The sequence below is a fragment of the Ochlerotatus camptorhynchus genome, unplaced genomic scaffold (genome assembly GCF_037179485.1).
Source record: "Ochlerotatus camptorhynchus isolate MF236.1 unplaced genomic scaffold, CSIRO-AGI_Acam_v1.1 ptg000244l, whole genome shotgun sequence".
Lineage (NCBI taxonomy): Eukaryota > Metazoa > Arthropoda > Insecta > Diptera > Culicidae > Ochlerotatus > Ochlerotatus camptorhynchus.
The window spans coordinates 4,196,375-4,208,475 of record NW_027040734.1 but is presented as its reverse complement, the minus strand read 5'-3'; the positions used below and the strand labels follow the sequence as shown (position 1 = coordinate 4,208,475).

The window sequence follows — 12,101 nt, the reverse complement described above, 5'->3', positions numbered from 1 at the left end:
GCCACAATGCAAGCGAATTGTCACGTGTTTGTCTTTTTCTTCCTAAAATGTATAGAAAGATTCAAAACATTAATAAAATAAGTAAACATATTCAAAACTTGAACTTACTCCATCTTGCGTGACTGCTCTTCACCTTTGAAAACTATGGTGAAAAAAATCCACGGGAAGCGTCACTTTTTTCACCGAAATCTCGGTGACGTGGCAACCATAATAACACCGAGTTCATCCAAGTTGTCACTTCGGATGAACTCTTTCACATTCTGTCACTAGGGTGACTCCCGTAATAGGGTTGTGTTCACTTCACTTTGTTTTCACCGTGAAGTGACACCCATAATAAGGGCCATAGTATTCAAATCTATAGACTATGATGATGCTATGGTGTCGCATGATTATTTATTAAAGGGGAACACGAAAATGTCCGGACACGAAAATCTTGTTGGGGTTTAAAAATGCGTTTTATGTTTCATAGTTAAATTAAACAGCTAGTAGGTATTATGCATATTTTAAGACCATTGCTTCAGTCTTTCTTATTTGCATACGCCATTGCTCGAACTTTTCTTCGTAAACGACCCATCAAGAACAACATGTGAAAAGGGCATACAAGCTTTTTGTAAACAAACCATCTTATGCCATTTTCTCGCCACCCATATGACACCAACGCAAACCATCATCATCATCGGGTAGGAGAAACTTTACCCTTCCCGATGATGTTGTTGGTTTGCGTGGGCGACAATCGGTTGGCGAGAAACGGGCCTACAAAGGTTTGTTTACAAAAAGCTTGTATGCTCTTTTCACATGTGGCTCTTGCTATCATCTTTTACACGATCCCTGTTCCCACTGGGTCGGCTGCCAAAATCCAGTTCCGCTTGAAGTCCTTCAGGTAAAATGCAGTACCAACCTTTTTCTTCAGTATGTGCTTCACAATTGACCAGTATTCCTCAATTGGCCTGTTTCAGTAGTATTGGACGGATTCATCTCTTTGGGAACCGCTTTGACGCTATTTTTTGTTGTACCACTGTTTGGGGGAATTTGAGTAGTGGCAGTAGCTAAGTCCGGCCAGACTAGACAATCCACCTCATGCTGCTCTTGGTAATTTTGCTGGTTCATGGTCCCAGAAGAGACGGAAGTTTCGCTTTACAGCCCACAACTGCTGATTGCTTGCCAAAAAGAACTTTTTGGGGGATTTCAACTTCTTTTTGATTTTACATTCTTGCGGTCAACCGAGATATAAAATTCCTGCCCAGGAATTTGATCGAAAACTGCCAGGAGCAGACCGACCAGGATTTTCGTTCCAAGCGTGCAGGATCGAATCGCGACGAGCTTGTTCCGGTGAAGCTATGATGTAAACAAATGAACTTATCCTGACAACCAATGCCTACTGTGATTTTTTTTCCTTGATTAATTATACGTCGATCTTGTTTTCCGTGCTGAGCACTAATGCTACCGACGCCAGGGAGGCAGCTCCCACACCTGGACCCTACCTATCGACCCATCAACTCTTGAACCGGGGACCAGAGATGTAATGACTCAGAACATCCTGGCAGCGCCGACTGGGATTGAACTCAGGCCTGCTGAAGTGAGAGGTGATCACGCTTACCACAACACCACCGGCACCGCTACTGTGGTTCTATACAGTCTTAGCTTGATTTAGTGAAATTTTGGAAAAAAATATACTCGAAAAATGCTTTAATGGCCAAGGGGGAATCAACTCTGCACACCTCAATCTGTGCCGTTAGTTTTCGCTGTACCGAAGCGTGTCAATCAAGTATCCCATGAGTTTGACAACCCTGAAGATTAGATGGCTTTTGGGATTGTTTATTTGTGATTGTGCAAGAAGACTGATTGTAGCCCTGTAGGTGCATACCGGTTCGTTAGCTATACTCAGTCGCATGGATTCCGGAAAGCTGGATGTTCTTCATCCGTGGCGTTGACTATAGAACAGTACAACAACAACAATAACAACGGCGAGGTGGAGGTGAAACTGTTCAATCAGTTGCAAGCGGAGGACGGCTACATAAAGATTACCGGTGATTTTGAAAAAAAGGAAATCGATTTCCTCGACGTGAACAACTTTGAGCTGTCCAAGTGGTTCCTGCCAAGAAGAAGCTTTTGGGTTAAGGATCGGGTTTAGGTTGTTGAAATGTATTCAGGTATACCTTGACGTAACGTAACTGTCACTTTTGACTTTCATCACTGATTTCTAGCTAACAATTCCAATTTGAATAATTGAACTGTTATTTGTGAGATATCGGCGATGGAAGTCAAAAGTAACAGTTACTTTATGTTGAGGTATACCTGTATTCAGGGATGGGAAATCATTTGCATTCATTTATGTTTAAAGAAAGCCTATCTAATATGTCGAAGACTGCACAATAGGGTTATCATAAACAGGGTGAACTAAAGGTGGCTATGAAGATCGCTCATCCGAGGAAGATGAATTGTATGACGCTATGTAAGGCTTGTACTCGAAAAAATGCACCTTTTTTATCCGAGTGTAACTTTTTAAACCGTGGGTAAAAATTAATGAAAATCTGGGTATAACTAGTTTGGAGTGAATTGTTTACATGTGCAAAATTTCATAACAATCGGTTCAGTGGTAATTGAGATGTCATCGAAACAAGAAGAAAATCGCCGGAGAATTTTGCGCGCCGTCATGGAAAATTCGACTGCGACCATTAGATGGATCGGAAGACAACTGGGAAACACCCATACAACTGTGTCTCGGATGGTAAAATCGTTTAAGGAGTCCCAGACGACCGAGCGGCGGGCTGGAAGTGGAAGAAAATCGAAGACAGCTGACCCTGTGAAGGCCCGGAAGGTGTTGGATTATTTCAAGCGTAATCCGAACCTTTCGATTCGCGACGCGGCTCTGAAGGCAAAGTGTTCCGCCTGGTTCGTTCAGAAAACCATGAAACGAGCTGGGCTTCGTGAAGTCAAGGTCCGGAAGGCACCGAACCGGCGTGATCAACAAAACACGGCGGCCAAATCCCGCGCAAGGAAGCTGTATCGAGAGTGGTTAACGAAGCTGATGTGTGTGGTTATGGATGACGAAACCTACATCAAGGCAGACGCAAAGCAGATACCGGAGCTGGAGTTCTACGTTGCCAAATCATGGTTTGATGTTCCGAAAGACATACGGAAAAAGAAAGTGGACAAATTCGCCAAAAAATAATTGCTCTGGCAGGCCATATGCCAATGCGGTAAACTGAGTAAACCGTACATCACAATGGGTAATATCAACAGCGATATTTACAGTCACCGAGTGCCTCCAGAAGCGTCTGTTGCCCTTCCTGCGGTCCCACGGAGGCGAGACATTATTTTGGCCGGACCTGGCATCATGCCATTACCCGCGATCGACGTTGGATTGGTACAGAGACAATAACGTTGTTTTTGTACCAAAAACCGCCAACCCCCCAAATTCACTAGAGATTTGTCCGGTGGAAAGATTTTGGGCCATAATGAAGGCCAAAGCTCGAAAATCATCCAAGGTGTTTAAGAACGAGCTGGAGTTGAAGAAAGAATGGATGAAAGTGACCAAAAAGGTCGGCTCAACCATTGCACAAAATGTAATGAGGGGTCTTAAGGGAAATGTGCGGGCTTACAGCGATGGAAAGAAAATTGAATAAAGTAATTATGCCGAAACATAATCCATATGCATTAGTTCATTCTCTGAAAGTGTCAAGAAAATCCGACTTAAAATAAATTTTTGGCGAACACTTTTGTCTGGTGCATTTTTTTTTTCGAGTACAGGCCTTATTTGGCCACCGGGCCAGTGGAATGGACCCATGTAAACCGTGATTTCCGATATTGTAGCTACCGGAAATGACAAGCAATTGTTGCAATCAAGTTGATTTCAAAAGTGGATGACCCTGAGGGTGATCTAGTTTTTACTGTCGCTGGTTATGATCTCAGCGCTGCTATTTATCAGCACACTTTAACAACTCTTGCAAGAAATTAGACGAAGTACTGGCTGCAGGAGATATCCGAGAAAAGTCCAGTAGGGTTGACTTCTAATCCGGAATCCTGATGAATGTGGGCGTCTTAGTGGAATACGGGCGTCTTAGTGGAATACCTGTATAATGAGAGAGAGAAGGATTAGTAATCCGGGATAAAATCGTCGAACGGGTGTTCAATAAAAAATAAGATTTTTTTCAGCCATATAGCAAAATTTTTTTTTTCATCGAATTCAGTATTTTTTATAAACAACATAATGTTTATTCTTCAAAAAAAACGTCAATGAATATTGGAGAAAGGGCCCTGGTCAGCCGTACGACGCGATGATTACTTAGTCGCGATGCTCTCACAAGAGTGCTGAACGGCACTGAAATCATTTTCATTTTTTATTGAACACCCGTTTTTTTTCCTTAGTTTGTTTTCCGGCGATCTTGTTTTCCACAAATGTTCACCAATGCTACCGACGCCAGGGAGGCAGTTCCGACACTTGGACCCTACCTATCGACCCATCAAACTCATGAAATTGGGACCAACATCTTTACTTCCCATCCGAAGGAAGGCGTGATCAGAGATGTTATATGCCTCAGAACATCCCGGTGGCACCGACTGGGATTGAACCCAGGCTTGCTGGGGTGAGAGGTAATCACGCTTAACCACTACACCACCGGCATCGCTATTGAATACCCGTTAGTCCGACGGATTAATTAAATTCATGCTAAAGCGAAGATCAGCGACTATCAACAAAGTGCGAAACCTTAACAACTATTGGAAAATCGTTAGCAAAGAACAGTGATGCCGCTTTATAACATATTCTGTGTCATTCTTGTCATTCTTTGTGCGTGCCGAGCAGTGTGCCGTGATGTGTTTCGGCACAGTGTGTAGAGTTCATTACCCCTTGTTAATGGCAGCGTTTCTAGTGTGTCCATATTGCAAGTCAACCTTTATTACAAGTCAAAGTAATGATTTTACCGTATGCGTGATAATGTTTGCACCATCGTACAAATAAGGTTCCCGTTTCACCTGTGCATATAATGCCTTGATTTTCTTTGCATGCACGTAGCCTATAGCTCATACCGTAGTAGGCTGTGTATAAATGAAAATGATTTACTTAGTTTGACAGTTGCACCATGACGAAGTGGCAGCGTATTCGTGATTTGTCCCACGCGCAAATGTCGGAAAAAGACATTTCAATCGCCGTGGGAGTGTCCCGGTGGACCGTCAAAAGGGTTTTAGACCGAGAAAAGAAAGGACAACTATCCGCGAAGGTGGCCACAGGTCGTCCGAGGTCAGCTCGGGTTCCGAGGGTTATCGCTGCTATCAAAAGGACGATTCTGGTGAATCCAGTGCGCTCAATAAGGAAAATGGCAAAGGAACACGGGATCAGTGACTTTACGACACGGAAGATCGTAAAGGAAGATTGCGGGGCAAGTCAAGGGCACGAAAAAAAAACTCATATGAATACCAACCGCACCCGGGAGCTACGAGTCGAACGATGCAAGAAAATCCTGAACTTCCTTAAGCGAAAAAATCCGGTAATCCTGTTCACCTACCAGAGCATGTTTACCGTCGATCCCGTATCAAATTCCAGAACCGACCGGTTTATTAGTCCTCTTCCTGTAAAAGACGTGGCCGACGAGCACAAGAACGTGTATCTGACCAACCATCCTGCTAGCGTTATGGTGTTTGTATTGGTGGCTTCCGATGGCAAAAAATGAACCCGGTGTTCATTCCAGAAGGCGAAAAGGTCAACACGGAAGTCTACATCGGGATTTTGAGTAAGTATGTTCTTCCGTGCATCAGAGAACAGTGCGGTCCGAAGCCAAATGTTGTATTTCAACAACATGGGGCTCCGTGCCACACCTCGAACACACTTCGAAGTGGTTGCAGGAATATCTTCCGTTCTGGGCGAAGGATATGTAGCCGCCATCCAGCCCCTCTTAATGCGCTGGATTACTCAATATGGCGCGTCATGAAGGCTAAGGCCTGTTCTAAACGCCACCCGAGTACAGCAAGCCTCAGATAAACATTGACCCGTACCTGGAGAGAATTGGATCCAGACTTCATTATTAGAACCAGCCGTGCATTCCGGAAGCGTGTGGAGGCCGTAATTGTAGCAAGTGAAAACTCGATCGATGATTAACATAGTTTAAGACTCTGAGAAACATCCCCCTTTGAATAAATAAAAAAAACTCGAAAACGAAATTTTTGATTTTTTTTTTAATTTTGGCATTGCTCAATGGTGCAAACATCATCACGCATACGGCACTACAAAAAAACCGATAGTTGCTTTTTATCCACAACTACCTCAGACAACAGAATGTAATAAATCATTTTGTTTATAGCTAAACCATCACTGTCTTATGGAACTCAAGTCGATGTTCAATGATTCGATATTTACAATAGGAACTTTCCTAATTTTAAGGTTAATACATTTCAACTGGAACTTACTTAATGTCTGCTTTTAAAATAGTGCTTTCAGTATTTCAACAGTTGTCAAATGGGTACTTTCTAAGCCTTCACAAAATTTTTGAATTCTTATTTTGTGTGGCAAAGCTTTTCAACCTGGAAATGCCATGTCTTAACAAAATGGAACCATACTGAGAATAATTTTAATATTTTTCCAATGTACTGCGATATGCCGTTTCAATAGTCTTCCATCGTCTGTTTCTTTCCAATCGATCTTTAACCGTTTCGCCCATGAGGAAGATCTCTGACAACTATACCTCCAACCTCAGACTATGTGCTGGTTGGGGTTGTTAATCGATAAGAAGAAAATCCGTGCAAACTTACCGAATAAGCAGAAATACTTTCATAATTCGAACTAGAATTCTGCTTGAAATGAGCTTTTTCAGCTACTGTTTTACATCTCTTTGCTTCAACAACTTCTAAAAGACCACATCGGTGCCACATGAAACTATATCCAGCAATGTTGGCCTTTGATTTCCTTATATAACCCATCAAAACATAGACCTCACCATCACCTGCATTTTGATTACCTCTACTATCATTCCAATCGTCCACTAACCTTAATCTTCTTTCTGCTGCAACGAACCAGAAATATTGACCCAAGTCAACAGAAGAACAAACCGGTGCTCTTGATTGATTATCTGTCACCCTAATACTACCTCGTTGAGTGCAGCATTTTATCAGCCCTTAACATCCACAAACACCCCAATAAACGATGCAATGGTGGAACTCCCGCTGCGATCAATATATCTCCCTAAACCGATTCATTGTCACATATCTTCGAGTGCACTAATCACACGGACCCACCAACAATACCGGACCCATTAGATCATTTTCATTCACACGCTGCTTTTGCTGCTACTGCTGCTGCTGCTGCACCTACTAAATTGTGCTCCATTCGTGTCCACCTTTTGTGGTCAGGCCAGGGGGACTAGTTTTTTTTTGGAGGGCCGAAATCGTTGTATTTTTTTTTTTTTCGTTCGTTCGTTCGGTCGTTCGTCTTGTGCTAGCGTGTCATTCTTGGACTGCACTCTTGCTCTCGTTTTTTTTTTAGGATCGATTCATAGACACAGGTGCCACACACACACGCACTTCACGCCTCACTCTGTGACCCCCGCGAATGTCCTCCTGCAAAAATTTGAACCCCATTCACAGACAGAACGAACGAGAGAAATGTAAACGTGCTTGGGCCTACGCCCAAGGAGACGCTCTCGGATCAGGTCGGGTTGGGTTTGGACACGACCGATTAGATATAAATTAGAGCATTTCGTCAAAGGTTGATATCAGTTACCGAGTAGTGCTCTAGCAAGGCAAATAGTTGCAGCTTTTAGCGTTCTTTCCCAGTGCCATAAATCAAAACTAACAATGTTCCGATTGGTGTGTTTTCGATCTTGTTGAGTGATTTAGTGACAGTGATTTAATGTGATTGGTTCTTATTACAGTTGATTGCATCGTCGCTGATCGCCATGGGTCTGGCCGTTCCAGTTGCTCAGGTCCATCAGCACCCAGAGGCCCATGCCCAGATCCTGTCGTACGAGAATGTTCTGCATGACGATGGCCACTACAATTGGGCTTACCAGACCAGCAACGGAATCGCCGCCAATGAGGAAGGCCTCGGTGGACACGGTGCCAACGGAGCGTTCTCCTACACTGGTCCCGATGGTGTCCAGTACCGTGTGGTGTACGTCGCCGATGAGAATGGATTCCGCCCGGAAGGTGCCCATCTGCCAACTCCTCCACCAACCCCAGACCATGTGCTGAAGTCTCTGGAGGAGATCCGTGCCAACCCACCAAAGGACCAGAAGGACTTCAGCCTGGCAGCGCTGGATGCCACCATCGCCCGACTGAAGCACTAAGCTGACCTGGCTTCGATTGTTAAATTGTTACTCGTCACCGTGACATTGTTGACCTGATGTTCTTGTTCTTAAGCACCTTTCGAACTGGTGAGAATTCTAGCTAGAATCTCGTTTCAGTTAACCGTCTGGAATGTTTGTTCTGAAAAAAAAAACCTTTTGTAAATAGCACCGAAATTTAGTGATAAGTAGACAATTGTTTGTAATAAACCGAAGTTTTTCTATAAAAAAAAAAACATAATCTGTGTAAACAGTTTAACTATTTTATTCGAACATCAGCTTATTACTAAACACGCACACACGCCTCTCATAGCATCACCCCTGTATGAAACCCAATCTAACCCTGAGTAGCTTTCAGCCGGGCGATGGTCGCCTCCAGCATGGGAATGTCCAGCTCCGAATCGGGACCCGCTGCCGCCCGGATTTCCTCCAGGGACTTGATCACGTGATCCGGCGCCGGTGGCTCCACTGGCAAATGCGATCCCTGCGGTTGGAATCCGTACTCGTCGGCCAGGTAGGTCACCTCCACTCGGTTGTTGTCCGGATCCATGTAGCTGAAGTACCCATTGGCAAAGAGGCCATTTTCGCCGCCGGTTTGCGACGCACTGATGCCATTGCTGGTTTCGTACTTGTACACGTAGGAACCATCCGCGTTGAGGACGTACTCGTCGACTTGGATCGTGGCTGATTGGTCTTGGTTGTTGTTGTTGTTATTGCTGCGGCCGAAGCTGTTGGGTCTTCGCTGGGGTGCTGCCACAGCTGCCGTTACCAGCAAGGCGACGGTGATCTGGGGATGGGAATGAAGAAGAATTAAAAATTAGATCTTAGCAAGTGTGCATTATCAGGGGGCTCTCTGTGCATGCTCCTTGGTGTGGGGGTTAGTGGATAGTGTTTAAAAAAATAGAGTCAGGAATCTTTATTGCCGGCTATCCGCGAATAAGGATACCCACAGCTTATGGGATTTTCACTAATAGGGGCTGTGGTGGATTATCTCATTTGTTTCAATATAGAGAGCTATACTGTCTTCGACAAAGTTGTTCTACTGGCATAGCCTGTGTCATTGCATTCAGGTTTAGTTGGGAACAACGCCGCTAGAGGCGCTTCACTTTTATATTACTTATGACGGGCGCTATAATATATGGATCATAGGTCATACATAGAATATTTCGTGATCCTGGCCATATAGAAAGTAACTGTCTTCAGCGAAGTTGTTCAAGTGACCAAGTTCTTTCGGATGGTGGCCATATTAGAACTCTCTCACTACGCAGCGCTAGTGTGGTGCATATGAGCTTGCTATAGAAGCTGTATCTCAAAATCTTGGCGATATAGGAGGTTACTGTCTTGGGCAAAGTTGTTCAGGTGATCATGTACTTTTGTATGGTGTTCATATTAGTTCAAAACTCTCTCACTACGCAGCACTAGTGTGCATGTGAACTTCCTATATAAACTGTATCTCGGGAACCTGGACATTTAGAACGTTGTTGTATTCAGCAAAGCTGTTCAGGTGACCAAGTCCTTTCGGATGGTGGTCATATTATTTAAGAACTCCCTCACTACGCGGCGGTAGTGTGCACATGAACTTTCATAATTTGTTATGTCTGGAAAGCTTGTCCACATAAGATGTTACTGTGAGGACACGAGACGAAATAGCAGTCTTCACGAAACATAGCCGGCGTTGAGCTTGAGTTTCAATTTCTTCAGTGCACGTTCATTGAAGGCGCGTGTTACCTTTCGAACTCAGGTGTACTCTGCATATCGAACGTGATACTTCGTACCTGCATGCAAGTGTGAACATTGAGGCATGCTATGTTGCAACAGAAAGATGATGATGATGATGGTCCCACCTCTTACCCCTACAAAGGTTTGAGCTGGACGATTTATCTTTAAGATAATTAAATATGACAATTTAACCAGGTTTGCAAAACAAATTCGAACTGGTTTCAGTTACAGATATAAATTCCCTCTAGAGTTTACAGTTGCTTCACAGCGATATGAATGTGAAAAAGCTCAGGCGCCCACCTCTAAGCTCGCCTTTTTGTCCACCTAAAATATTCATAAGTATTGCATGCAATTAAGAGTTAATTAACAATCAACAAAGCATCCTATTACACTAGTAACCCCGCAATCTGATGTTATCATAATTTTCAGCATTTGCCAGAAAACTTACTACTAATTCTAGGTATCTTCCAAATAAGCTTCAAAATTGCATTTTTTTTTTTATCAAATGTTAAATTCAGTCCTCTATATCCGTAATACGCGCGCGAGGCTGAAACCTTTGTAGACTACTTTTTTTTTTAATTAATCTACTATTAAATCAAATATTAAAAATCCATCATCACCATCGTGGCGAACAGAAATAGTTTTTGCAATGCTACAATAATTATTAAAAAGTCGTTATGACAGCTATCCATATAAAATAATCCGTTAAAAATAACTTCGTCAAGATACATAATTTGTCAATTCATAAAAAAAATCACTGGATAACTGTTCCAAAGACAGCTTTAACATGTGAAATGCAGTGTCTTTTAAATTCTGTAAGTGTTGCTGAACGTTTGATATGTCTAGGCATCGAATTGAAACCATTTATTCCTTTATAATATAATGAATTTTGTGATGCACAAGTCAAGAAATGTGGTGTTCTTATTTCAGTCGCGCTTCTAGTATTATATCTATGAAAGTCACTTCCTCTTTCAATTCGATCACACAAATATCGAGGCAGCAATCCGTTAACTACTTTAAAAATGAACACCATAGTCAAAAATACAATTCTTTGCTTCACCGACAACCATTATAAGGCGTCTAGCATCAAAGTTGAGGAAGTGAATCTATTACATCTCAAAATCAAACGCATTATTTTATTCTGCAAGCGCTGTAATCTCGATATTTGTGATGCATTGGACAGAAATAAAACGGATGGGCAAAAGTCTAGATGAGGATAGATGATTGATTTGTATAGCTGTATTTTACTGGCAATAGTTAAATCGTTTTTCAGTCGACATAGAATTCCATACTTCTTGGCAATTTTCTTGATGACATTGTCAATGTGAGAGTTGAACTTAAGTGTGTCAACAATAATCACACCAAGATATTTAATCTCGTGAACGCGATCAATAGTCTCATCATCAATTACAACAGAGACGATCTCATTTACTCGATTCCGCGAAATTACCATAAATTTAGTTTTACTTGTATTCAATTTTAACTGCTTATACATCAACTATCTACTTAGAGAACGCAAATCTTCATTCAAGTGTAAAACGGCATCATCTAAATCCTTAGTTGCAATGAATAACACAGTATCATCTGCAAAAAGGTTAATGTCGCAAAATCGTAAAACACGTCGCAAGTCATTAATATACATAATAAATAACAGGGGCCCTAATACACTTCCCTGGGGCACTCTAAGGTTATTCCCCACGGGACTGGAAACATAATCATTAAAAACAGTCCGTTGAGTTCTGTCAGAAAAATAGCTTTCAAACCATTTATATGCAGTACTCGTAATTCCAAAGCGCTTGATTGATCTCAACAATAAGGGCCTAGAAATTGTTTCAAAAGCGCGTTTAAGATCCAAAAAAAAAACAGCAATAATCGTATCTTTACACTACAAGTTATTTTTCCACTTCGCTAATACCAAATTCAACGCGGTTTCACAAAAAAAGACCTTCCCGATATCCCGATTGTTCTGGTATCAACAAACTATTACTATTTAAATACTCCAACAGCTGGCCTGTAACAACAAGTTCTAAAATTTTCTCTAATAAATAAAGGGCAGACGAAATCGATGAACGCTTCTTATACACATCTTTCAGAGTAATAACAGACGAG

The 12,101-nt window shown here is 42.3% G+C and overlaps 1 protein-coding gene across 1 annotated transcript; it reads left to right on the top strand.

The window, feature by feature from the left end:
• Positions 1 to 7,785: 7,785 nt before the first annotated feature.
• LOC135704580 (cuticle protein CP14.6-like) lies at positions 7,786 to 8,276 on the top strand. The gene is made up of 2 exons (XM_065226041.1): positions 7,786 to 7,797; positions 7,863 to 8,276. Exons 1-2 carry the CDS (start codon positions 7,786 to 7,788, stop codon positions 8,274 to 8,276), a joined length of 426 nt encoding a protein of 141 aa, XP_065082113.1.
• Positions 8,277 to 12,101: the final 3,825 nt, after the last annotated feature.